Source organism: Coenobita brevimanus, chromosome 3, assembly GCF_032717465.1.
Source record: "Coenobita brevimanus isolate Jiangsu-jjx chromosome 3, ASM3271746v2, whole genome shotgun sequence".
NCBI classification, from domain to species: domain Eukaryota; kingdom Metazoa; phylum Arthropoda; class Malacostraca; order Decapoda; family Coenobitidae; genus Coenobita; species Coenobita brevimanus.
The window spans coordinates 2572216-2599925 of record NC_136956.1 but is presented as its reverse complement, the minus strand read 5'-3'; the positions used below and the strand labels follow the sequence as shown (position 1 = coordinate 2599925).

Below are 27710 nucleotides of genomic sequence, written 5' to 3'. Positions count from 1 at the left end.
TGTGTGTGTGTGTGTGTGTGTGTGTGTGTGTGTGTGTGTGTCTGTGTCTGTGTCTGTGTCAAATCTCACCATACCTGTGTGCGTACAGATCGAGGCGCTGCGTGTGCGTGCGTTGGTGTCATCAAACTGGTTGGATCCTGTGCTGGTCCACATGAACGCAGCCGTGGCCAGCCTCTCACAACTCGGTGACATGGGGGCTGTGATGGATCTGGACAAGGTTAGTATGTGTTTTTACCATTAAATCCCTTTACTGGTGCTGTAGAGGGACGCCTACACGTGGTGGCATTAATATCACCGGGTGGCTCCATTGCCTGGCTATACGTATGTCCCTCAGCTCTCTCCCCATCTCCTGAATGAAGATGCTAGGGGTGCAGAGGGGAACTTTAGCCTGCACTCCACCTGGTTTACGTTCAGATGAGCCGGGAAGAAGAAGAGGTGGAAGAAGAAGAACAACAACAACAACGACAACAACAACATTAACAAGAGCAACAGTGTCACCACCACCAATAACAAAAACAACAACAACAACAACCCCATCAATCTGTGTGGCGCACTTTTTTGCTCTTTGCTTCTTATTCTTTTGTTCTTATTCAACTTTTGGAAGCTCTGTGGTAGTGACGAGCTTTGCCTAGGCTACGAGTATATCCTTTTTTTTTATGCAAGGAAGAAGGAACCAAAGGCCAAGGGCCAGCAAATTGCTCCCTTCAAAAAAAAAAAAAAAAAAAAGATAACGAGAGCCAAATTCAAGATCCAGTCATTTCGTGTCTATCCTTTCCCGTTCGAAAAATCTCCCTTGAGTTTAAAATCGTCTGGAGATAGCAAGAATAAAAAAACAGACAAAGAAAACACGTTACAGGATTGAAAAGGGTGATGGACACAAACTGACAGTAGTAACAGGGTGGTGGTGGTGGTGGTGGTGGGGTTGGGTGGTGGTGGTGGGGATACCTTCTGTGTGGCAGGCAGTAGGGCATCACACCAAAATTTCTATCTCGATATTGTTAAGGCTACAGAGGGCGTTCTTGCATTGTTGGAACGTTTATGGAATAGAAATAAGTGGTACCTAAACGTCTGTTCTCAAAATTCGCCCCGTACTAATAAGAAAGACAAAAAAAATTAAAAAAAAAGCAAACCGAGCACCAAAACTGGGCTGTCGAGGGAATTTTGAAGGCTACCCCTGCCCTGTGCACATCAATGGAAAGCTTATGTAGGAGTAATGTGTGTTAATTAAGTCACTTCTCTCATATTTTGCCGCATAATTGATCACCAAACCGTGTTATCATGGAAACTATTAATACTACTTTGGATGTCCTGACAAACGAGGAAATGAAGGAGCGCTGTGGTGTGGATGTGGGTGTGATAGAAAGCGTTATGTATTGAGGTGCTTTGGCCATGTGAAGTGGATGGAGAGTGAGAGACTAACGAGGAGAATGTGCATGAGGTGGAGGGAGGAGAGGGAAGGGGAGACCGAGGATGAGATGGAGGGATGGAGTGGAGGTATATGAGAGAGAGGGGTATAAGGTGGGGAGAGGGCTGATGAAATGGTAGGGGACAGGGCGACATGGAAGGGATTTGTTTGTGGCCACCCCTTATGGGATTAAGGCGTCTGGCAATAGATAGATAGAGAGATAGATAGATAAACAGATAGACTGACAGAGAGACAGACAGATAGATAGGTAGATGGATAGATAGATAGACAGCTAGATAGTCACAGTTTCGGCTTTATTTTCTCCCCTTAACCTCTTCAATCTGACCTCAGTCATTATAACATTCTGGCCTGACCTGACCTAAACTGACCTGACCTGACCTCTCAACAGATCGTGGCCGGCGAGGTTGACCCGGTGACCTTCCTCTCGGGGTCACTGAAGCTGATGCAGATGAAACTATGGCGGGAACTGTCCAAGAGGTTAGAGACCCCATTGCTTCTGTTCACTTCCTTCACTCCTGTTCACTCCGTTTCACTTCCTTCACTCCTTTCTTCACTCCCTCTGTTCCCTCCTGTTCACTTCTCTCATATCTTCTGTTCTCTTTTGTTCACTTTCTTCACTCCTCCTGTTCACTCCTGCTCACTCCCTTCACTCCTTCTGTTCACTCCTGTTCCCCTCCTTCACTCCTTCCGTTCACACCTGAGCACTCCCTTCACTTCCTTCACTCCTCCTGTTCACTTCTGTTCACTTCCTTCACTCCCTCTGTTCACTCCCTTAACTCATTCCTTCGCTTTCTCTATTCACTTCCTTCCTCCGTATTCACTCCCTTCCTCTATTCACTCCCTTCCTCCCAGTTCACTCCCTTCCCCTATTCACTCCCTTCCTCCCAATTCACTTCCTTCCCCTATTCACTCCCTTCCTCTCTAATCACTCCCTTCCTATAATCACTCCCTTCCTCTCTAATCACTCCCTTCCTCTGATCACTCCCTTCCTCTCCATCTTTAATATTATAGTCAAGATGAACGATAGATTATGATGCTGTACTGTTTTCACCTTAACTTGGCTCAGATTTTTCGCCTTTTTGCAACTCACTCATATCCCAGCGGCAAAATAAGTCAATACTACGGCTCTGCATCCTTTCTGTGGCACTTCTTCGTGACTAGCACCCTCTTTTAGTGTTTGTGTATTGTCACAGCCCGGCATTCAAGACGGAGAGATGGCAATTTTACGCCCCCTTAAAGTGGACAGAGTGTAGGCCTAAAATCGCCGTCTCTCCATCATGATTCTGAGTTGTAACAATAGATTAGCGTTAGAATATGGTGCTAATCACGAAGAAGTGCCATGGAAAGGATGCAGAGCCGTAAATATTTATCTTCCTAGGGCTGTAACAATAGATTAACACTAGAATATGGTGCTAATCACGAAGAAGTGCCATGGAAAGGATGTAGAGCCGTAAATATTTATCTTCCTAGAGCTGTAACAATAGATTAACACTAGAATATGGTGCTAATCACGAAGAAGTGCCATGGAAAAGATGTAGAGCCGTAGCATTGTCTTCTGCCCGTGAGCTACGTGAAATAAGTTATAAAAGGACGAAAATTTGGGCCAAGTTAGGGTGAAAAGCCTATAGGCCTAAAATTGCCATCTCTCCATCTTGAATGCTAAGTTGTAGCAAGAGATTGACACTAGATTATGATGCTAGTCACGAAGAAGAGCTATGGAAAGGATTTAGAACCGGAGTATTGTCTGAGAGAGAGAGAGAGATGGATAGATTAACAGATAGATAGATAGGTGTATAGACAGACAGATAGATAGATAAATACATAGAGAGAGAGACAGATAGATAGATAGATAGTAATATAGGTAGATAGATAAATAGATAGGTAGGTATAATTACTAATAGATGGATGTATCAACAAATAGACAGAGACAGATAGACAAAAAGATAGATAGACAGATAGATATAGACTTTATGTAGGTAAGTATAAATACTGATAGATAGATTTATCGACAAATAGACAGAAAGATAGATAGATAGATTGACAGGTATATAGTTGTATAAATGGACAGGAATATAGATAGGTAGGTAGGCAGATTGAAATGCTGATAGATGGATAGATAGACAGACAGCCTGATAGATAGCCAGAAAGATAGATAAACAGATAGACGTAGACTTTCTCAACCCTCTCTCTCTCTTCTTCCTCAGCTTCTCAGGGCTGTTGAAGGAGGAAGTAGGTTTGGTCTCAGGGTCAGAACTTGCTGAGGACCTGGAAGGAGTTGTGGACGGGATCAACGCCTTACAAGATGCTGTTAACGCTGCCACGCTCGACTTTACCAGTACGTGTGTTACGGTGTTACGGTGTTACGGTGATATTTAGTCCCTGGAAGCTCCCTAACACCCTTACCTGAATGATTTATCTTGATGCTGTTAACGCTGCTATACGCTCGACTTTACCAGTACGTGTGTTACGGTGCTACGGTGATATTTAGTCCCTGGAAGCTCCCTAACACCTTTACCTGAATGATTTATCTTGATGCTGTTAACGCTGCTATACGCTCGACTTTACCAGTACGTGTGTTACGGTGCTACGGTGTTACGGTGATATTTAGTCCCTGGAAGCTCCCTAACACCTTTACCTGAGTGATTTATTAACATGCTGCCACACTTGACTTTACTAGTACTTGTGTTACGGTGTGCTACGGCGTGTTACGGTGTGTTACGGTGTTACGGTGATACTTATTCCCTTGAAGCTCCCTAACACTTTTACCTGAGTGATTTATTTTGATGCTGCCACACTTGAGTTTACTAGTTTGTGTGTTACGGTGATACGTGAGGTGGTGATGATGATGATGATGATGACAACGATGATGATGATGATGATGATGATGATGATGATGACTTTTCTTAAATCTACACGAATAATCAAGATCTAAAATTATTCTACCCGTCTGGCCATAAATAGATAGAAAGATAGATAGATTGATTGATAAAAATTTAATCTCCCCTTCTCGTTCTTCCTCTCCTTCTCCTCCCCCTCCAGTGCCGCTGCGTAGCTTGGTGGACGACTGGGGTGAAGTCAGGCAATACCTCGAGGACGACCTGGGCCTCGAAACGGCCGTGGTGGAGGCGCTGGCTGAGGCTGAGCTGAACATGATGGCCGTGAGTAGAAGTGGAGGAAGTGGAGTGGGAGGTGGAGTTGGAGGAGGAGGTTGGAGTGGGAGGTGGAGTTGGAGGAGGAGGTTGGAGTGGGAGGTGGAGTTGAAGGAGGAGGTTGGAGTGGGAGGTGGATTGAGTGATGGAGTTGTATTGAGTGTTAAGAAGGAGAATGAAGTGAGAATGGAGTGAGAGGTGAAGTGTGGGGGGGGGGGAGTGGAGTGAGAAGTGGAGTGTAGGGAGGAGAGTGGAGTGAGAGATGGAATGTGGGGGGGAGGGGGCTGGAGTGAGGGGTGGTGGTGATGGTGATGGTGGTGGTGATGGTGGTGGTGGTGGTGATGGTGGTGGTGATGGTGATGGTGATGGTGCTGGTGGTGGATGGTAGTAACGATGATGGTGATGGTGATGATGATGATGATGATGATTGTGGTGGTGATAATAACGCTGATGAAGATACTGATGATGCTAATGATGATGCTAATGATGATGATTATGATGATGATGATGATTGTGATGGTGACAATACTGCTGATGACGATAATGATGATGATGGTGATGCTAATGATGATGATGATGACGATAATGATGGTGATAATAATTCTTTAACTCATCCTTCAGCTTCTCTCACTGGAGGACACGACCCTTGAGGAGCTGGTGTGTAAGGAGGGCTGGTCCCGTCGCCGTTTGGTCGCCTTCCCCCCAGCCACCAACGCCACACCCACCGCCATTACCAACGCACTGTGCTCCGGCAACAACTCACAGGATCTCGCTTCAACCCTCTTACACCATCTGGATCTATCGCCTGTTATATCTATCGTGAGTGTTGGGCTTGTCTATCGTCCATCTATCTGTTTATCTATCCATCCATCCATTCATACACCCGTCGTCTGCCTATCCATCCATCCACACACTCCCCATCCATCTATCCATCCGTCTGTTCCTACCTCCCTTCCTCCATCCATTCACCCACTTGACCATCCATCCATCCATCCATCCACCTGGGAGCCAAACTTCCTCATATTTCCCCGCACCTCGCCGTGGGAAGGACCCTGGTGTGACACTGGTGAGGCGCTGTCAACCACAAGGGGCCGCCGGATCCCTACACAGTGGATGTACTGTACCTGTAGGACGGACCCACAGAACCAGTTGCTTACCTGTGGTTGATGGCTCTGCTGTGTCAAACAGACCGGGGTTAAGTAACAACAACAACAACAACCCACCGTGCAAACTGTACGCATACCAGGACTGCCTTACTTATACCTGGTGTGGTGGTATCAGCGGGGGTGTTTTATGCCATACCAGTGGGTCCTGTGTAACATCAGTAAAATCTACTTTAACCAAATCCAGATCATTAAAATGTTCGCTGCTGTAGCCTGGGATCGAACCTGCTGCCATTCTTACACCACTGGACCACGAGGAGGGTGAGGGGGGGAGGATGGGTGTGGGGTTCAACTTTGGAACTATCTGTACTTCCGCCAACGAAGTTGGAGGAGGTTATGTATTCATCTATGTCTGTTTGTTTGTCCAAAAGGTCTCAATGAATCTCAATGAAATTTTGTGGAAGAGTGGGCCATGGGCCAAGAAAGAATAGATTAATTTTGGGGGACGATTCGGATCCTCTGCATTCCACACATCACCACGGATCCGGATCCGGATCCTTTTTAATGGCAATGGCATTGGCGGAGGTATGCACTCTGAGTGCTTTCTAGTTCTCAGTCTGTATTTTGCTCCGTCGATAAATTTCAGTCTTTTGAATACCATCTGTCCATGCCAAATGAACAGGTCTTGACAATGGCTTTCATTTGTTTAATTTCTCCTTGGAAGAAACACTTCTTTTGGGCAAGATTCTAGTCGTTGTTATTTTTGTTTATTTTTGTTTTTTCGTAATAAAAAAAATCTGTATCTATCTATCGCCAGACGCCTTCATCCCGTAAGGGATGGCCACAAACAAATCGCTTCCGTGTCCCCCGCCATTTCGCTGCCCTGCTCCCAGCTCACACCACCCCTCTCTCATATACTTCTGCACTCCATCCCTCCATCGCATCCTTGACCTCCCCCTCCCTCTTCTCCCCTCCTTTTCACTCATATACTCTCTCCTCGTTAGTCTCTCATCCTCCATCCTCTCCACATGGCCAAACCACCTCAGTGTATTTCTCCTAATGCATTCTATCACATCCACATCCACACAGAGTGAAATAAAGGGTAACAGAGAAAAGATAAGATAAAATTTGTCCCTAACATGAAAATAAATGACCTAAGAGAAAGTTGTAAGACTTTGACGAGTTGAGGCAATGTGACGTAAGGATAGATTAATAGATGGATAGGTACAGCGAAGTATTGTTATCTATTTGTCTGTCTGTCTGTCTGTTTATCTATCTATCCATCTATCCACCCATCTGTCTATCTGTCTGTCTATTTATATATCTGTCTATTCATTTATCCATCCATCTACCCAACCATCTATCTGTCTATCTACCCATCTGTCTGTCTACATATCTATGTACTGTATCTATCTATCTGTCAATCCATACAGACAGGCAGGCAGATAGATAGACAGGTAGACCGATTTAAATGGATATAAAAGCAGATAGAAAGGTAAATAGGTGCATAGTCAGGTAAGACAGACACACAGAACGACAGATTAACATATTCCCTATCCACACAGCTAACTAAGTATGGGGGTAGATAGATAGACAGATAGATAAGTAGATAGATAAATAAATAGATAGATAGACAGACAGACAGATAAAACAACAGATTAATAGACACTTTACCTAACAGCTAACGAAGTATGGCCTAAATTCAACCCTAAAATGGAACAGTCTTACACTGGATGACGTTCGCGACTTGTAACGAGGATTGATGGATAGAAAAGACAGATAGGCAGACAGATAGATAAAACAACAGATTAATAGACTTGTCACCCCCACAGCTAACGAGGTATGGCCTAAACTCGACCCTGAAATGGAACAACCTTACTCTGGATGACGTTCGTGAGGCTGTGACGAACCTGAACAACGCCACACGAAGGCTACCCATGCTGGCGGAGAAGCTGCGGTCCCTACGTACCTTCCACAGCATCCTCCCTCACAGCCAAAAGTCACAGCAGCTCAGGCTCAACTCTTCCCAGGCCCTTATGGACATTTCCTGTGAGTTAACATGTGTGCTGTGTTTATGTACAGGAAGAAGATGGCTTAACTTTGAGAAATGAGGGAGTTCTGAGTAAAATATGATACTTGATGATGGTGATGATGGTAAAGATGATGACGACGACGATGATAATGATAAACACAGCAATGACGATGATACTAACACCCTTTTCTCTCTCTCTCTCTCTCCCTCTCTCTCATCAGCACCACAGTTCCTGAACGACTTAGGGCGTGTTCTTTGTGGCAAGCCTTTGATGACGGTACCTGATAGTCTCGGGGTGTTGTCGTCTGCCCAGCGATCCAACTCAAACACCAAGAAGAAGAATGGTGCGTAGATGTGTGTGTGTGTGTGTGTGTGTGTGTGTGTGTGTGTGTGTGTGTGTGTGTGTAGGGGGCTGGGGGAGGTGGTGAGAGCATAATAATTGAGACATTTATTCTACTTTACACCAATAGGATGGGAGGGATGAGTGCGTCTCCTGACTGACCTTTTATTTCATTTTATTTTATTGGAACAATATATTAAAGGTCACGGTCGCACGGAGAGGTCAACGTAAGCAATTTTTATCCGATATCGATGATGTTGGTGGAAGGGTTGAGGGTAAGGCAAGGATGGAGTGATTCATTATCAGAACAAGCAGTCAAAGGTGAAGGTGTTATGCCAAGGCCAAAAGATCGACCCAATATTTCAAAGTTTCTATTCGATTTGGATCAGAGTATGTGGAAAGGTTGAAGGTCAGTCAAGGATGACGATAATCGATTTTGAGAACTAAAAACTAAAGATCCAAGGTTACAGAACAGGATTGGCTTGAACACCTTTGATCCGATTTAGACCAAACTTGGAGGAAGGGCTGAGGGTTAGTCCACGATGAAGTAATGTGAATTTGAGAATAGTTGGTATAAAGCCATGGTCACGGGTCAGATCCAAATGTTAGGTACTTAAGCCATTTGTTGGGTGTGGGTGTTGTACTCTGTTGGCGATCCTTCTTGTTTTTAATCTATAATCACTGGGTCTGGACAGTTTTATGCAACTTGAGAGGGACTTTTTGAACTTAGTGGGTTAAAAAGAGCCTTTACTTGTTCTTATACTAGCACAGTAGAATGATCTCTTAAGCTGCATAGAGTTGTATGGATGCAGGAGAAATAAAAAAAAAAATAACACGACATGGGACTAAAAGGGTTAACGAGTTGAGATGTCGCAGGAGGCAGTGGTAGAATGTGTGGCGAGCTGTAAGGAAAAGTTTGAGGGATCTTATTTGAGCATAACCCTGATGAGTATGTATGGAGATTTTTATAGTACACTCAAAGGCGGGGTGACTTTAATGATATATGCATTACTGGACACTATGGGTCCAGTAGTGGAAAAAATTACAAAAACGCTTCATGGTAATGGCATTATTGTTTTTACCTATGGTGCAGAACAGGAACGTTGGGTGTACGATATGTGTGGTGATTTGAACGAGAGTATGGGAGGGTTGCCCAGAATTGACTGTACATCTTTTACCATAACTTGGCCTAGATTTTTTTCCTTTTGCATTTTATTTCATGTAGTTCAGTGGGTGAAAGAATATATTGCTACAGCTCTACATCCTTCTCATCGTACTTCTTCGTGACCAACATCATATGACAGTGCTGGTCTGTTGTTGCAATTCGACATTCAAGATGGAGGGATGGCAATCTTAGGCCATGTGTGAGTAAAAAGGGTCTAATATCTTGACATATCAGCCAGGAGGATGGCAAATAGATGTGAAGGGTGAGAGACCAAGGGTAGAGTTGTGAGAGGCAGACCAAAAATGACTTGGGACGAGATGATAGAGTGAAGAGAAACTGCTAGAGACTGAGCAGCATGGAAAGCCATCATTAGGTGGTCGTGGTCTATGCATGCAAGTACAGTATGTTGGAACCTTTATAAATGAAGGAGCACATCAGCAAGGAGAAAGAATATATATATATATATATATATATATATATATATATATATATATATATATATATATATATATATATATATATATATATATATCCTCTGTGGTGGTGTGGTGTAGATGATGGCAGTATATGAGGTGATACGTATGCAACTACGAGGGCTCCTTAAGACTAATAAAACTATGAATATACTTTAAAGAACATCCATTACCAACAAGAATAACCTACAAAAAGAGGTCATTGTATTATGTTTTTTACCTCCTATGATGCTGCAGTAAAGAGTAATAAATCTCAGCATCACGAGTCTACGTCACTTTTCCTACCGAAGATCAGGGTATCCATGGCTGATGAAATATTGAATGTGCTAGGAGGGTGATATGGTTACGAATGTTTCAAAGAGTTCACATATGGTAATGATTTTAATTATGGTGCTGTAGGGAGTGGTGTGTGTGTGTGTGTGTGTGTGTGTGTGTGTGTGTGTGTGTGTGTGTGTGTTGATCTGTACGAGAGATGTGCGGGAGCTTAATGATCTCGTCGTTTGTAGCTGGAACACATTAAATAAATCGGAACAACCAGTACCAACAGGAATAAACTACAATCAGACATCTTGGTAACAACCTTTTGCTATCTAATAATTTCATTCAATTTAAGTGGCATTTTTGAAACTGGTTGGGTTATGGCAGTCCCTTAATAAACCCTTCAACGTGCCGAGTGTCTCTTAGGGTTAATAAATTGTCTGTGTAGAGCAGAAATAAACTACAGATCATTAGAGCGTAAGTGTGATTGTTCCCTTGGTGTTTGCAGAAAGCGATGGGAGTGTGTGTGGTGATCTGTACAAGAGTGTGCGGGGACTGCCTGGTGGGGAGGTACTGGTGCACTACATCAAGCCTCTCCTCACTGGCAAGATATTTTACACCCCAGACAACCCTGCCACACGGGCCATCATCAAACAGGTATTGTATTTAGGGTTTACTCAGGTAACTAGCACCCTAAGCCCGTCTCCTGCCTTGTCCAATAGGAAGCCACACATCCATCCACGAAGGCCACCCACCCTATCCGTCTACCCATCCACCTGCCATGCTCCACCAACAGGATGCCTTGCAGGTTTACACACACACACACACACATATAGAGGTACAGCAGCTTTTTTAGTATAGTATGTAATGAACCACTTCAATCTGAGGATGTGTCTCTTCATTTATTCTACATCACCAAGGAGTATTATTCAACTTAGAACAGACATCTAGGAGGCAATAGATTAATCAAAGCAATTTCTAATCCCACTCGTCTGAAAATTCACCACAAAGTTGAGTAGAGTTGTTTGGAGGCAGCAGGAAAAAAAAATGTCCCTGGATTCAAGAAATTAAGCTGCTGTTAGGTCTTTGAGAATTAAAATGGTTTCATTGCTATGTTCTTGATGAATTAGCTCCATTTCTTTATTTACCGTTGCTAGTGATTCATTATAAAGTTGTTTCAAAGTCAGAAATGAGTGTGACTTAATGTTTTTAACCCTTCAGTCTTTAGGTAAAGGAATATCTAACTTTTCAAAAATCGTTTAATTTTATCTGTAAACTACGATATACATCTTGAACTGTTTCAAAGAGGACTGCGACATAAATTTTGAAAGTCTGACAAAAAAAAAACTGAATTCAAAATTACTCTGATGGTTTCTAGGGGTAAACCACAGCATACCCATAATTCAGCATGCCCTTTGAAATCTTTAAGTCATATTACCGTATTGTGTGATTGGTAAATGTTGAGTTTCAGCTCATACTCGACTTCGCAGTGTATGTTTTTCTCCTTTTTTTATGTGATTCGTGTTATTTTTGCCTTCATTTCCATGAAAAAAAATGCTTTATTTTTTTTTTTTAAGTTACTATCCATCCCCAACTCGTATCTTTCAGTGGTGGAAGTATACAGAAAAGAGCGGAATATGTACCATTTTAGGCACTGACCTACTCTAACCCCACTTTACCCGACTATGACCTGTGGAATTCAGTCTTAACCAAAGGCATTTCCAACCTTACTTTAGGTGCCGACCTCTCAGATGCTGTGAAGTGCAGCGTAGCAAATTGACAACTGCTCCTGTGTGTTATGTGTGCTTGCAGTATCTCCATTGTTAGTGATTTTTTCAACGACAGTGTCAGAGAAGTTTAGCTGTTTGTATAGGTAATATGTAACTATAAGACACCCCCAAAATACCCTGTGACTGTATGGTGTGAAAGTTAACATTTACCATTTCATCATGCAGTTGAGTTGAAACAATAGATTAATGCTACAATATAGTGCTTGTTACGATGAAGTGTTTTAGTAAAGGTAAAGAGCCGTGGTATTGTATTCTGCCATTGAACTGTAATAATATTAACACTAGAATATAAAGCTAGTCACGAAGAAGTGCTGTGAAAAGCATGTAGAGCTATAGTAGTCTTAGTCTGTCAGTGTGATATAACCAAAGATTAATGCTAGAATACTGTATGAAGCTAGTCACGAAGAAGTGGTTTCTAACTCTGCCACTGAGCTAGGAGAAGGGGTGAGATGCTGCTAGTCACGAAGAAGTGCTGTAAAAAAGGATGCTGAGCCACGATATTGTCTTACACCATGACTGCGCAACAGGGAATAAGCTACCAAAGGACAAAGCTCTCTACCAAGTTAAAATGAAGGGTGTATAGTAACGCAGGACATTTATTAATATTATTATTATTATTATTATTATTATTAGATTGTTTTAAATATCTAGGGTCACATGTTGCTGTGGATGGAAGAATAGATGCAGAAGTGAAGTTTAGAATAAATGAAGTAGGAAAGGTGCTGGGAGGAATGAAAAAAGTGTTTAAATGTCGTTCGCTTAGAATGGATGTAAAGAGAAGGCTGTATGAGGGTGTTGTGGTACCGACTGCATTATATGGGGCTGAAACAAGGAATATGGGTGTAGCAGAGAGGAAAAGTTTGAATGTAATGGAGATGAGGTGTCTGAGGAGTATGTGTGGAGTGACGCGTATGGATCGGGTGCGAAATGATGAAGTGCGAAAGAGAACTGGAGTTGTTCAGGAGATGGCTGGTAGAGTTGAGCAGAGGGTGTTGCGATGGTTTGGGCATATGGAGAGAATGGATAATGAGCGATTGGTGAAAAAGATAACTAGATCTGATGTGAGAGGTGTAAGGCTGAGAGGAAGACCACGAATAGGATGGATGGATAGTGTGAAGAGAGCGCTGGATGCGAGAGGGATGTCTGTCGAGCAAGGAAGAGTGGCTGTGCGTGACAGAAATAAATGGAGAGAAATTGTGAATAAATAAGTGATGACGCAGCCCTGAGGGGATATTCTCCCGCATTTGGTCTGATCAGCTAGTCAGGTCAGGTGCGGGTAAGGGGATGGGTATGTTATGATGTGGCAGGGGTAAACCAGCTCTGCTGTCGGGCCCTGCTGCGGATGTCACTGATTGCATTGCGCAGTTGACCCTTGTGCGGTGTGGTGCGGTGAGGATCTGTCCGTTCTCCCCTTTGGGGCTAAGATGTGAATGAATGTGTTTAAATGGATGAGTAAATGGAGAGTGTGTCGTCCTGTCTCGGCTACCTCCCTTTCCTTGGGGGAAGCAGCCTAGGTATATAGATAGATAGATTATTATTATTATTATTATTATTATTATTATTATTATTGTTGTTGTTGTTGTTATTACTTTTATGATTATTATTATTTTTATAATTATCGTTATTTTTATTATTATTATTATTATTATTTTAGGCCAACAAGACCTTCGAGGTGGTAGGGCGGCTACGTAACAACCTGAGACACCTAATCGCCGCCTCAGAGTGGGTCGGAACACCATCACAGAACCACTCACAGATGCAGGTACTGAGAGAGAGAGAGAGAGAGAGAGAGAGAGGAATTCATTAACAATATACCCTAGTGAAGAGGCCACAAATTCATACACTCACTCACCATGCAAAGCCCCTGGAATCCCGACTTGGCCTGATGCATGACCATCCCTCACATTATTCTTTTTACTTGTACTTTATAGTTGCGGTTCACATTGCCTGTCAGATATAGTCAGTAAGTCGAGCATCAATTTAAAAAGAAAAAAGCAAAAACTCATTCCCTTGTCATGTTCTTCTCTCTTCATAATGTTTTCAACTAACTAAATTTCTTGCCAGTTCCCTCCCTCATTAGTTTCCATGCCTCCCGTTTTCACACACTCATTTACCATCTGCCTATCTATCTATCTATCTGTCTATCTATCTGCCTGTTTGTCTATCTATATACACACCTTCTCTTCCATACCTCTCGTTCTCATGCACTTACAATCCATCTATCCATCTGTCTCTGCATCTGTCTATCTGTACACACCTTCCTCTTGACTCACTACCCATTGCTCTACCTATCCATCTATCTAGCTATATATCTGTCTATCTATCGACACTTTCTTCTTGGCCTACCACTCCTCCCCCCTCCTCTATACTTGCTCATATATACCTTTTTAACCACCCTTTTACCACCCACTATCATCTATGTTCTCTTTCATTGTGTTCTGGACCCTACCTCATCCCATCTTTCAGTGGGAAAATGATGATGATGATGGTGATGATGATGAGGATTATAATTATTTCCAATCCACAGGAACTGATAATGATAGCTATGATAATAATATTAATGATGATGATGTTAGTGATGCTGATGAAAATAATAACAGTGATAATGATGAAAATAATAATGATAATAATAATGATAATGATGCTATTTATTTCCAACACACAGGAACTGAAGAAGGCCCTGCAGCTGCCATGGGTACAAGGGATGATTGACCAGCACCTTGCCTCCCTGTCATCATCATCATCATCATCATCACCTTCCGCCAGCAACCTGACAGAGCAGCTCAAGGAAGCCTCACCCCACATGGAGGAGGCTTCGGAGTTGCTGGAGGTTGGTATTCGTAAATGTACAGTTGATCAAAATTGTATCAGTGAGTGTACAGTTGATCAAAAAATTATTGTTCAGGAAAAGTACAGTGATTGCCAAAGTGATCAGTCTAGCCTCTAACGTCCCCCCAAAAGTTCGTCTGTGATCAATTAAATATGGAAATCATAACAATGCTGACGGGAAAATATCACGAGTAAATGATATATGACATTCATGTTAATTTTTAAAACTATCTCTCTGTCTACTTATAACCAGACGCCTTAATCCCGTAAGGGGTGGCTGCAAACAAACCGCCTCCATGTCATCCTGTCTCCTTCCAGTACTCTACCCTGCTCTCAACTCACACCTCCTCTCTCATATACGTCACTCCATCCCTCCTTATCCTGGGTCTGCCCCACCTTCTCCCCCCCTCTGCCTCACTCACATACACTCCTAGTTAGTCTCTCGTTCCCCATCCTCTCCACCTGGCCAAACCACATCAGTGTATTTCTCCTGACGCTTTCTGTCACATCCACACTACAACGCTCCTTCACATCCTCATTTGTCAGTCAATCTCTCCACGTCACTCCACATGCTCCTATCAAATGACGAACCAGGGGGAAAAAAATAATTCGTCATTCTTCAGTAGCAGTCGCCCGTGTTTTCAGATTTTTCGTGCCAAGTTAAGATCGATAAATTCTTTCACTGTTAAAAGCTACCTAGATTTGTCAGTTTATATCTCAAACTTAATTTTCACGTCTATGTTGTGCGAGGGATACAAAGCATGGCTCTATGGCCGAAATTCTCATCAGTTAAGAAAGCTCCCTAACACCTTTTCTTAAGCGATTTATATTTTTATTTTTTTATTTTTTTTGCGAAGAAGAAGGAACCAAAGGCCGCGAGCCCGGATATTGTTCCTTCCAAGAGAAAAACAAAATACAAGAGAGAGCTAAATTCAAGATCCGATCATTTCGAGATGCCTGGACACACTGCATTTGAAAGACTGGAGATCATAGGAAGCAGGAAACACAGACAGAGGGAGACTGTTCCAGAGTTGACCTGTTGCACAAATGAAGGACTGGGAGTAACGGTTAACTCTTGCATTAGAGAGTTGGACAGAAAAGGGATGAGAGTTTGCTGCTAGACAGGTGCTACGCGCCCGTCGTAGAGGCGGAGGAATGCATGCAGACAGTTCAGAGGAGCAGTGACCATTAAAGTAGCGATAGAAAAGAGATAAAGATGCAACAGTGCGGCAAAGGGACAGAGGTTGAAGGGAGTCAGTAAGAGGAGGAGAGTTAATGAGGCGAAAGCCTTTGATTCCACCCTATTGAGAAGAGCTGTATGTGGGGAGCCTCCCCACACATGAGAGTTGTACTCCACACAGGGGAGGATAAATCCCCTGTATAGAGTCAACAATTGTGCAGGGGTAAAGAAGGAACGGAGTTGGCTTAGCACACCCAATCTCTTGGAAGCAGATTTTACAAGAGATACAATATGATCTTTCCAAGATAAGTCCCGAGTAAATGAAACCCCAAGCATGTTCAAGGATGATGCAGGATAAAGCTGAATATTATTAAACATTAGTGGGTATACCTGTCGAAGATTTTTGTTGGGTTGATAGGTGTAAAAACTGAGTCTTTGATGCATTAAAAACAACCAGATTATTTTTACCCCAGTCAGAGATACGAGCCAAGTCAGACATTAGGTGTGCCATAGCCTCATCCTTTGTTTGTTGAAGTAACTGCTGAGATGGGCGTTGCAGAAACCGAATGGAAAGATGAAGGGTGGAGTCATCAGCGTACTAGTGGATAGGGTTAGATGTACAGCTTAGAAGGTCATTGATGAATAAAAGGAAGAGAGTTGGTGGTAGGACAGAGCCCTGAGGAACACCACTGTTGATAGATCTAGGAGAAGAAAGATGGCCGTCTACAACAGCGGCTATAGAACAACCAGAAAGGAAGCTATAGATGAAGGCACAGATAGAAGGATAGAAACCGTAGGAGGGCAGTTTGGAAATTAAAGATTTATGCCAGACTCGATCGAAAGCCTTTGAGATATCAAGTGCAATGGCAAAGCTTTCGCCAAAGTCCCGAAAGGAGGATGACCAGGAGTCTGAAAGGTAGGTCCTCTTCTATGATTCTATGGCTGTATTATCTTCGGTTAAGAAAGCTCCCTAACACCTTTTCCTTAGCGAATTATTTACACCTTACTGTCCTCTTCTGTGTGACTCAAGTCAATCTAATATCACCATACTCTGCATAAGTAACATACAAAACGATACTTGTCAACCGAATCCAAAAATACTCTAACCTAACCTAATCTACCCTACCCTACCCTATCCTACCCTGCCCTAAACTGTTTTATCATACCTAGATCCACCTTACCCTACCTAACCCTATCCTATCCTGCCCTAAACTGCCCTATCCTACCCTGCTGCACGCTACCCAGCCCTACCGTACCCCATCCAATCTTACATTACACTGTCCTTCTCAACTCTACCCTACTCTATCCAAACTTACACCTACCCTACCCTGCCCAACATGCCCTACCCTTCCCAACCCAACCTAACCCAACCTAACCTAACCTAACCTAACCCAACCCTCCTAAATCCTTCCCTATCCAGTATAATTCAGCCTAACCCAACCTAACCTAATCTAACCACGGTCCACCTTTGCTTCCCGTCTGGTCCAGGAATTCTCTGAAGTGCTGGAAGTCATCGTGGACCTGCTCTCTTGCCTGGAGCTGGACCGGTTCGTGGCGGTCCGTGACGAGGAGGAACTACTGATTGACGCGAGGGAGGCTGCCGTTAAGCGGGACTTCCTTGCGGGTAAATGAGAGAGAGAGAGAGAGAGAGAGAGAGAGAGAGACTTCATTTAGTGAGCCTGGGTGATTGAAGTGATGATGATGATGATGATGATGGTGATGATCGTGGTGGTGATGGTGTTGGAACTGATAAGGGTATTGGTGATGATGTTGTTGGTAGTAACGATGGTGGCAGTAATGATGACGATGGTGGTGGTGATGATGATGATGATGATGATGATGGATTTGATGGTAAAAGTAATAATGTTGATGATGATAATAATAATGGTGATGTTGGTAAAGATGATGATGATGATAGTGAGGATAATAGTAATAATGATGTTATTAATGTCGATGATGATGATAATGATGATGGTGATAATGATGTTAATGATGATGATGTTGGTGATGTTGATAATGATGATGATGGTTAGGAGGACAGTAATAATGATGATGATGATGATGATGGTAGTCAGGATGATAGAAACAATGATAGTAATGGTGATGATGATAATGATAATTATTTTTGTAATAATGATGATAATGATGATGATGATAATGATGAAGTAATAATGATGTTGATATTAATGATGATGATGTTGGTGATAATGATAGTAACAATGATGGTAATAATGGTGATGATAATGATGATGATGGTGATGGTAATAATGATGATAAGGATGACGATGATGATAATGGTGACGATGATGATGATGGTGGTGACTACTGTGGCAGGTGTGGTGTTTGCTGGTGTGGGTGGTAACAACAGCACAGGTTCCAGACTTCCTCCTCACCTCACCTACACCATACGAGTCAACGTTGAGATGACGCCGCCCACCTTCCTCCTCACGCCCAGGTACCCTCTCTATACTCCGCTCACTTCAACTTGGCCTAAAATTGCCGAGTCTCACCATACATGTAACACCCAGGTAGTTTCGCTGTTCTCGGTTCCGACTTGGCCCAAAATTACTATCTCTCACCTTCCTGTTAACACTCCGGTACTCTGTCTATACTCTCCTCACCTTAACTTGGCCAAGAATAGCCATCTCTTGGATTCCTGTTAACACCCAGGTTCTCTGTCTTTACTCTGTTCACTTTTACTTGGCCTAAAATTGCCATTTCTCACCTTCCACCTCACACCTGGGTACTCTGTCTATAATCGTTGGTATTGTTATAAAGGCACCAACATGCTTGCATGCATCAGCCTTGGTCACCTAATGGCGGCTCTCCATGCTGCTTGAACGCTGCCAGCCTCCCTGTTCAGTCCCTTATCCACGAGGTCACACACTATGACTTCGTCCCAGGTCTAGTTTGATCTTCCTCTTGCAGCCCTACCCCCGACGTTCACGCTTCTCACTTTCCACATCCAGCTGTCATCCTCAGTCCTCTCAACATGCCCGAAACCATCTCAGTGTACCCCCACTGATAACAACACCAGAACATTCAAGTCCCATCCTTCCTCTCAACTCCTCAGTCGCAATTCTAGCCCCTCCAGGCCTCCCATTCAAGGACACTACACATCTATCTAATCATTGTACTTTCTCTCTACTCTCTTTACATTAACTTGGCCTAGAATTACCACCTCTCACCTTCCGACTAATGCCCAGGAATATTTATAATCCCATACTATTTTCACTGTAAATTTTGACACGCGCTCTTAAAATGTCCACTTTAGCTTTTCACTTGAACTTGGCCTAACACTGCGTACTCTTTTTTATTATGGTACTTTCATTACACTTCTATGTTTCAACTTGATTACAAATTACAGTCTCCCCGTCTTTATTGCGATATTCTCATTATCGTGTACAGTACTCTGCCCCCTTCTAACTTGGCCTAAAATTGCCATCTCTCAATAGTCACTGTTGTACTCTCTTTATGCTATACTCCATTCCCTTCACGTAGGCTAAAATTGTCATCTCTCCATCTTGAAAGCTGAAATGATACATGGGATTGACATTACAGTATAGTGCTAGTTTTGAAAAGGGATACGGAAATTATATAGAGCCATAATATTGTGTTGTTCTGCCATTGAGTTCTAGGAAATGGGCTGCAAAATGACGACAATCTCTAGTTTCTCTTGCATCTGAGGCTTGGCCCATATTCTCATCGATTCAGGAAGCTCCCTAGCACATATTCCTTGTCGATTTATCTTTGGATATGCCTGCCTGATTTCCTTTTGCATGTTATTTATGCAGAGTATGGCGATATAAGATGGATTTAAGTAACACGACAGAGGACAGTAAGGAGTAATAAGCAAAATAAATCACCTAAGAAAAGGTGTTAGGGAGCTTCCTTATGCGACAAGAACATGGGACTTACTCTCTCCCGAATAAAATTATCTTACGTCATCTGGAAAATAATAATAGAGTTACCTCAAACATGAGAGGAATAATGTTGCAGTGTCAGCTCTCCCAGGCTCCTTTAATTTACATTGATCTTTATAAAATGGTCAAAAATTAGCTAGAATAGAAGATAATACTGGCACAACTATGAGAGGGTATGTGTGTCCTGAAGTCTCCCCGCTTTAAATATTGACCTGTAACAAGACACTAGCCTATGATGCTGATCTTGAAGAAATGCCATGAAAGGAATGTAGAGGTGTAGTATTATCTTCATCTACCACAGAGCTATAGAAAATTACCTGCAAATGGAGGAAAATCTTCAAGTAAAGTGGGCCAACTATAACCCAAGCTAGCCTGCCTTCTCTATTTCACCTTATCCCCTTTATTAATATTTTAACTGCCATGGATGCGTATAGGCATTTCATTCACTTAGCACAATTTGCCTATTGTAAAGATGAAACTGCTATGCACAGTAATTACGTATCCAGTAATGTATATATCATTAAAGTCACCGCCATCTTTGAGTGTACTGTAAAAATTTCTGTATTTACACATCATCAAGATAATGTTCAGACAAGAATATTCCTAGCAGTTCAAAGATTTAGCAAGATATTTTTTCAGCCCTCTGATTGTTTGAACTCCCAACTGAACAAAGTCATCTTGTTGTTGCCCAAGTAAACGGAAAAAAAAAAAATGCATCCATAGAAGGGGAAAGGGTAAATGTAGATCTGTCTGTAGGCACATGCCGTCATCCTGAAAAGGGTGACCAGAAATATATTACCTCCATGCCAGCCTGCCCTGCATTATCAAGTTGCTTTCTCTCCCATTCACATCACCTCATTCATATACCTCTCCACCCTATCCCTCCACCTTTTTCTTAATTTCCCCCTGTCTCTCCCTCCATCTCACCCACATACATTATTCTGGTCGATGTTTCATTCTCCATTCTCTCCACATGGCTCTTGCAATTGACCCAACTCTCCTTCTTGACAGGTTCTGGCATCCTGGTCCACTGCTGAGCCTAGCGTCGGACATGCAGTACCAGCAGGGGTTCATCCAGCTGCAGGACATGATGGAGCGGTCCATTCTCAAGGTCATGTATGACCAGGCCCACTCAAGCAGACGCACACGCAGGGACACGCACATGGACGCCCACACCAACTGGAACGCTCACAGTCAGGCTAATTGGCAGGATACTGAAACCTTAGAGAGGGGGGAAACAAAGGCAGATGGTAACACAGAAATTTTCGAAAGTCATATGAGGGTAAATGCTGATGATTCACAGAAAGAAAACATTAAGGAACAAACATATTCAGGATTGTATGAAAATCACGTGAGGGAAGTAACAGGTGATTCACAGAGGAAACCCAGTGATGATAAGGATGATTCAGGGCTGTATGCTGGTCCAATGAGCCAAAATTCAGAGGCATTCCATAGAAAAAATACCAATGAAGAGTTTAATTTAGTGGCTTTACAAAGAGAGGACACCAGTGGAGAGGTTAATAAGGGAATGTACGAAGGTCCCATTAGTCAAGATGATCTTTCCCTATCCCACAATAAATTTGAGGAGGCGGAGGAGATGAGGGACAACGTTAGTCAGATGTATCCCATTCCCGTAGCGAGGAAAGGGAAAGTCACAGATCCGGATCCGTACAAAACATGGCTACAACAAGCGATGTACAGTGATGCCTTGACACACGCACGCTATCCAATGCAAGACTACACTTACGAGGACAAGGAAAGAATTAGAGCCTCAAAAATATTAGACAAGGCTGGCTATCAATTGCAAAATTCAGAGTACAAAAACACTGGAAGCACCTCAGCCTCCAGGAAGACGGAAGTGCCAAAGAGACGAATGAGGCGAGACGCAGAGAATCCAACTGCTGATGAGGATGAAGCCAATCGGCTGCTGAATATGCCTGTGTATACGAAGCAGGAACCATACCCTTGTTACTCTGACGATGAGTATGTATAGCAATTTTGTAGTACACTCAGAGATAGGGTGACTTTATTGACATATGCATTACTGGAAATATAATTTTGTATAGAAGTTTGATCTGATCCTAATCATGTTACGTCTTTGTGTCTGAGTCTGCTCTTTTCGTTAGTCTTATTCTAACCCTACCTAACCTAAACTAGATTTATCTCTCATCATAGTTTGTTAGAGGCACTGATAGTCTCCAATGATATGTCTCATCTTGCTCATCTTGTATTAATTTAAAGTAACCTAACTCGGCCCAAACCAGTCCTACCAAAAAAAGCGAACCCAACTAAATCGAACCCAATCAAATCAGATGCAACCTAACCTAACCCAACCCAATCCAACCCAATCCAACGTAACCCAATCCAATATATCCCAACCTAACTTAATCTAACCTATCCTAACCCAGCCCAACCCAACCCAAATTAACCTAACTTAACCTAAACTAACCCAACCCTACCTTCCAGCTTAACCTAACCTAACCTAACATTACCTATTCCTGCTCATCTAACCTAACCTAGCCTAACCTAGCATTACCCAATCCTACCTTCTAGCTTAACCTAGCCTAATCTAACCTAACGCAACCTAATCCTACCCTCTTAACTCAACTCCACTCATATTTTTCCTTTCGTCACAGCTTCTTGGGTATGTTGAATGAGTCGCCTTTGATGAGTCTAATCTTCTCCTTCATCTCTTTCACCATCTTCACCGTGTTCCTTATACGACAGTTGGTGCAAGAACGAGAGTCAAGGAATAGACAGGTAAGCAGTGTCTGTCTCTCTCTCTCTCTCTGTCTATTTACGGAAAGAGTAAGAATGTGCGGTACTGTAACTTATAAATGTCTGTCTGTCTTTCTGTCTGTCTTTCTGTCTCCGTCCCTGTCTCTGTCTCTGCCTCTGTCTGTCTGTCTATCTATCTATCTATCTACGAAAATAAAGTATGAGCAGTACAGTAACTTAAAACATTCTCTCTCTCTCTCTCTCTCTCTCTCTCTCTCAGACGGGAAAAAATCTGTATAATGATGATGATAATGAAAATGATAATGTTAATAATGATGATAATTATAATCACAACAACAATAATAATAATAATAATAACAACTCTCTCACCCCCAACACTAGCTACAAGAGGTGATGGGGCTACGGATGTGGGTGGATGACTTGGTGTGGTTCCTGTACTCGTTCCTTTTGCTGCTCGTCATCGCTGCGGTTGTGGCGGCGATTATCGTGTTGGGAAAATTACAGCCACACACAGACTACGGCCTCCTCCTTGCCTTCCTCCTGTGCTACGGGTGCAGTGTCATCGCCTTCTGGTGGGTGGAATTTCATGTTTGTGTGGGTGTGAGTAGGAAGGTAAGTAGGTAGGTTGATGGATGGATGGATGGATGGATATATACGTAGAAGGTAGAAAGGTGGATGGATGGATAGGTAGGTAGATTGATAGATTGGTAAATGGATAGATAGTTAGATTATGATAGACAAATAGATGAAAAAAGACAGGTAGACAGACGAGCACAGGTAGTTAGATAGGTAGATGATAGAGATAGATAGGGAAACACACACACATAGACAGGCTCGGATAGGTAGATAGATAGATAGACAAGCACGGATAGGTAGATAGATAGATAGATGGATAGAGATATGGCGTTTGGGATGAAAGTGATAATTTCAAACACACACACACACACACACACACACACACTATGAATGCTACTGTTGATGATGATGATGATGATGATGACTGGTGGATGGTGTAGCCTATTTGTATCTGTAAATCTAAACTATTTTACTAATTACAGAATGGATACAGAACACATTAAATTAGACACTGGTGATTGCGTTTACATTTTAACTCTACATTTGAACTTCCCTTTTCTGGTTTCTTGAGCTCACTTGAAAACCAGAGGAAATTATGATGATGATGATGATGATGACTTTGTTCCTTCTTTCTTCTCCTCTCTTCTTGTCTACCTCTTCTCTCTCTTCCTCTCAACCTCTCCTCTCTCTTCCTTTCCACCCCTCTCCTCCTCTCTGCCTCTCCCTTTCTTCCTCTCACCTCTCTTCTCACAACAGTTACCTCTTGTTTTCCTCTCATCACCTTCTTCCTTTTCTTCCTTTTTTCCCTACACTCTTCCTCTCACCTCTCTCCTCTCCTCAACTCCTCTCCTCTCTTCTTTCTCTCACCACCCTCTTCCTTCTCGTCTTCCTCCCCTCCTCTCATTCCTCCTTTCATCTCTCATTCTTTCTCCCCACTCTCTTGTTGTTCGTCTAACCTCTCTCTCTCTCTCTCTCTCTCTCTCATTCTTCTTCTCACCTCTCACCTCTCTCCCTCCACAGCTACCTCGTGTCAATGGTAGTGCCCTCAACAGTGGTGGCAGTGTTCGTGGGTGTGATGGCACTCCTGCTCTTCAACGTTCCATTCCTCGCCATCTCTGTTATCCCTTCACACACACCTTACCCCATCATTCGCCTTACGGTTAGTTCTGGCAGAGTTATCCGGTGTTAAGGAGAGTGTAACACCTAAGGAAGGGTTTACGGTGATAGGTTTGGACACTGAGCCACGTATTCTCGTCGGTTGTGGAGTCTCCTTAACACCTTTCCCCACGTGATTTATTTCCTTTATTACACCAGAGTTTGACACTGAGTTACCTATTCTCGAAAAGTTAAGGAAGTTTTCTGACGCCTTTTCGTAAGTCATTTGTTTAGTACACCTGACTGTCCTCTTCTAGTTTACATAAATCCTTCCAGCGTCGCCATAATCTTTTCCTAAGCGATTCATTTTTACTTATTATACTTTACTCTCCTCCTCTGTGTTACATAAATACTTCCAATATCCCCACACTCCGCATAAATAATGTACAAAATTTTCCTTGGTTATTTATTTTGTTTACTAAGTCTTACTGTCCGCTTCTGTGTTACATAAATCCTTCCCGTATCGCCATACTCTGCATAAATAACGTACAAAAGGATATTAACCAGCCGTATCCAAAGATAAATCGCTAAGGATGAGGTGTTTGGGAGCTTCCTTACCCGACACGTATATATGAGCCTGACTGCTAGGCTTTCTGTGAATTGAAGAAAGCCATTTTGGTTTCTGCGTAGTTTAATTACATCCATAACAGTGATACAGTAAGTGGACAATTTTTAAAAGCCTCCTTCATGCTTGAGTTTTGTTCACAGGAATTACCTTGATCTATACCCATTTTACGCTACCTTGGCCCAGAGTTTCGTCCTTTTACAGCATATTTCACGTAGTTCAGTGGAAGAAATGGAAATACTGCGGCTCGCATCCTTCCACAGCACTTACTCGTGACTGGCATCATATTCCATCGTTAATTTCCTGTTACATGTCAATAGTCAAGGTGGAGAGATGGTAATTATAGGCCAGGTTAGTGTAAAAAGAGTATAGTGACACCGTAAGACGCAATTGCAGTCGTAGCGGTGAAAGAATAATTATCTCTAAGATTCCTTTCAGCTTTCTCTTCAAGGATATTCTCTGGACTGAAGAAACTTACTTAGTGTTGGCATCAGTAAATTCAGTAACTATGTTTTATGTGGTAAATGTGAAGTACTCATTAGGCTTTACTGTGTGGACGGAAGCCTTGTAAAAAGAGAGGCACAGTATATCTATCTATCTATCTATCTCTCTCTCTCTCTCTCTCTCTCTCTCTCTCTCTCTCTCTCTCTCTCTCTCTATATATATATATATATATATATATATATATATATAGCAACGTTGGGTCTGGTTAGTACTTGGATGGGTGACCGCCTGGGAACACCAGATGCTGTTGGCATCCCTACGTGTCAAGTGAGGTTGGTGGAGGATTAGTGCCCCTCCCTGTAAAACAATTAACTCTAAGCCGTTGGCCACCCGTTTGGGATACATGGCGTCTGGCAATGAATGAAAATGAATGAATATATATATATATATATATATATATATATATCTATCTATCTATCTATCTATCTATCTATTTATATATTTTTTTTTTTCCTTTTTTTTAGCTAATGGGGAAGAGAAAATCCAATATTTTCCTTGAAGTCCCTATTTCGGCCTTATAGATTTTTTTTATGATACTTAAATTATATCCAGTGCAATACACTTACATTGTACAGTGTGCTAAAAGACAAGACATAATAAAGTTGTAATGAATGGCCAATAAGTGGTACGTTATATAGGCTATTGAAGTTGTATTAAGTGTCAAGTAAGTGGTATTATATGCTCTTATTCTGATAGCTGATACAGGTACATAAAACTTTACAAATCATCCCTTATTACCATTGAAAAGCACAGGGTTCTTGATGTTCATGATTTTGACATATTTTCCATATAATCCCTAGTATATAAACACGCTGTGCAGGTACAGTTGGCCACATATGAACCTGGGACAGCATCAGTGCATAGATGAGGTCTGGCATCTGGTCTTGACAGGCCTGACGTACTGACATGTTTGTTGCCGGCAGTGGCGTGAATAAAGAAGGTTGTCAAATATTATACAAAATGGACAAGTGACTGTGATGCATGAATGTCGAAAGTTGTAAACAGAACTCCTCTTCACGCTGATACTCTCCCAGATTTGTGTGTAGCCAACTGTACATTAAACTTCTTTTTTCAACTCCAATCCGTGTAAATGGTGTCAGTCCCCTCCTCCCTCGCCAGTGAGAATCGGTATATATTTATGGCGCCGCGCTGTTTGGAGTCGTGTATATCAGATCCGCGCAAATCAAAGTGTCATTGATGTTAGGTGTGTCCATTGGCAGCGAGAAGGCAAACTGGGACTATTTTGACTTATGCAGTTTATCCACAGCACACCAACCACACACAGTAACACAATATCATACCACACGCAGTAACACAGTACCACACCACACTACACCACACAGCATGCAATAACACAGTATCACACCATACCACACCACACCACACCATCCCCATTCTCACGGTTCCTCTTTTGTCTCCAGTGCCTCCTGCCGTCCTCCGCCTTTGGATTTGGGTTCCGTGTCATTTGTCAGTATGAACTCCAGCAAGTGGGCATCAACTACGATAATCTGTGGACCCCGCCTGTGAGGGGTGAGTGACGCGCCTGTCTATCTGCCTAATCTTCCTTATCTATCTAATCTCTCATATCTGTCTAATCTCTCTTTTTATCTAATCTCTTATCTATCTAATCTCTCTTATCTGTCTCATCTCTCTTTTCTGTCTGATATCTTATCAATCTAATACCTTATCTATCTAATCTCTCTAATTTATTTTATCTCTTATCCGTCTAATCTCTCTTATCTGTCTAATCTGTCTTATCTGTTGAATCTCTTATCTATCTAATATCTTATCTATCTAATCTCTTATCTATCTAATCTCTTATCTATCTAATCTCTTATCTATCTAATCTCTTATCTATCTAATCTCTTATCTATCTAATCTCACTTATCTATCTAATCTCACTTATCTATCTAATCTCTTATCTATCTAATCTCTCTTATCTATCTAATATCACTTATCTATCTAATCTCACTTATCAATCTCACTTATCTATCTAATCTCACTTATCTATCTAATCTCACTTATCTATCTAATCTCACTTGTCTATCTAATCTCTCTTATCTATCTAATCTCACTTATCTATCTAATCTCACTTATCTATCTAATCTCACTTGTCTGTCTAATCTCTCTTATCTATCTAATCTCACCTATCTATCTAATCTCACTTATCTATCTAATCTCACTTATCTATCTAATCTCACTTATCTATCACATATTTTAGTTCCTTACTCCCGTCGCTAAAGGAGGCATCCTAGCACCTCTTCAAGAGCGATTTATTTTTGCATACGGCAGGTTATTTTGCACGTTATTTTTGAAGCGTATGTTGATATTAGAATGATTTATGTAACACGAAGGAGCGTAAGATGTGTTAAGCAAAATAAGTTAGTTAGGAAAAGGTGTTAGGGAGTTTCCATAACCTATGAAAACACAGGTCATAGACGTGTTCTGAGCACTTTTAACTCCCTTCAGTACGATGACAGTTTTGTTCATTTTAATCATACTC

General features: G+C 42.2%; 1 protein-coding gene across 1 annotated transcript in view; it reads left to right on the top strand.

Annotated features, from left to right (window-relative positions):
* LOC145393963 (uncharacterized) overlaps positions 1–27710 on the top strand; it is a 263346-nt gene that overhangs the window by 166282 nt on the left and 69354 nt on the right. Inside the window, exons 48-65 of the mRNA XM_080267943.1 lie at positions 89–217; positions 1815–1903; positions 3631–3761; positions 4466–4584; positions 5197–5394; positions 7511–7727; positions 7932–8054; positions 10455–10603; positions 13391–13498; positions 14402–14566; positions 17234–17369; positions 18080–18200; positions 20680–20816; positions 21528–21651; positions 22305–22428; positions 22789–22979; positions 24004–24142; positions 26629–26737. Of these exons, the coding sequence (XP_080124069.1) occupies positions 89–217; positions 1815–1903; positions 3631–3761; positions 4466–4584; positions 5197–5394; positions 7511–7727; positions 7932–8054; positions 10455–10603; positions 13391–13498; positions 14402–14566; positions 17234–17369; positions 18080–18200; positions 20680–20816; positions 21528–21651; positions 22305–22428; positions 22789–22979; positions 24004–24142; positions 26629–26737 (2509 nt within the window). The remainder of the gene's footprint in view (positions 1–88; positions 218–1814; positions 1904–3630; positions 3762–4465; positions 4585–5196; positions 5395–7510; positions 7728–7931; positions 8055–10454; positions 10604–13390; positions 13499–14401; positions 14567–17233; positions 17370–18079; positions 18201–20679; positions 20817–21527; positions 21652–22304; positions 22429–22788; positions 22980–24003; positions 24143–26628; positions 26738–27710) is intronic.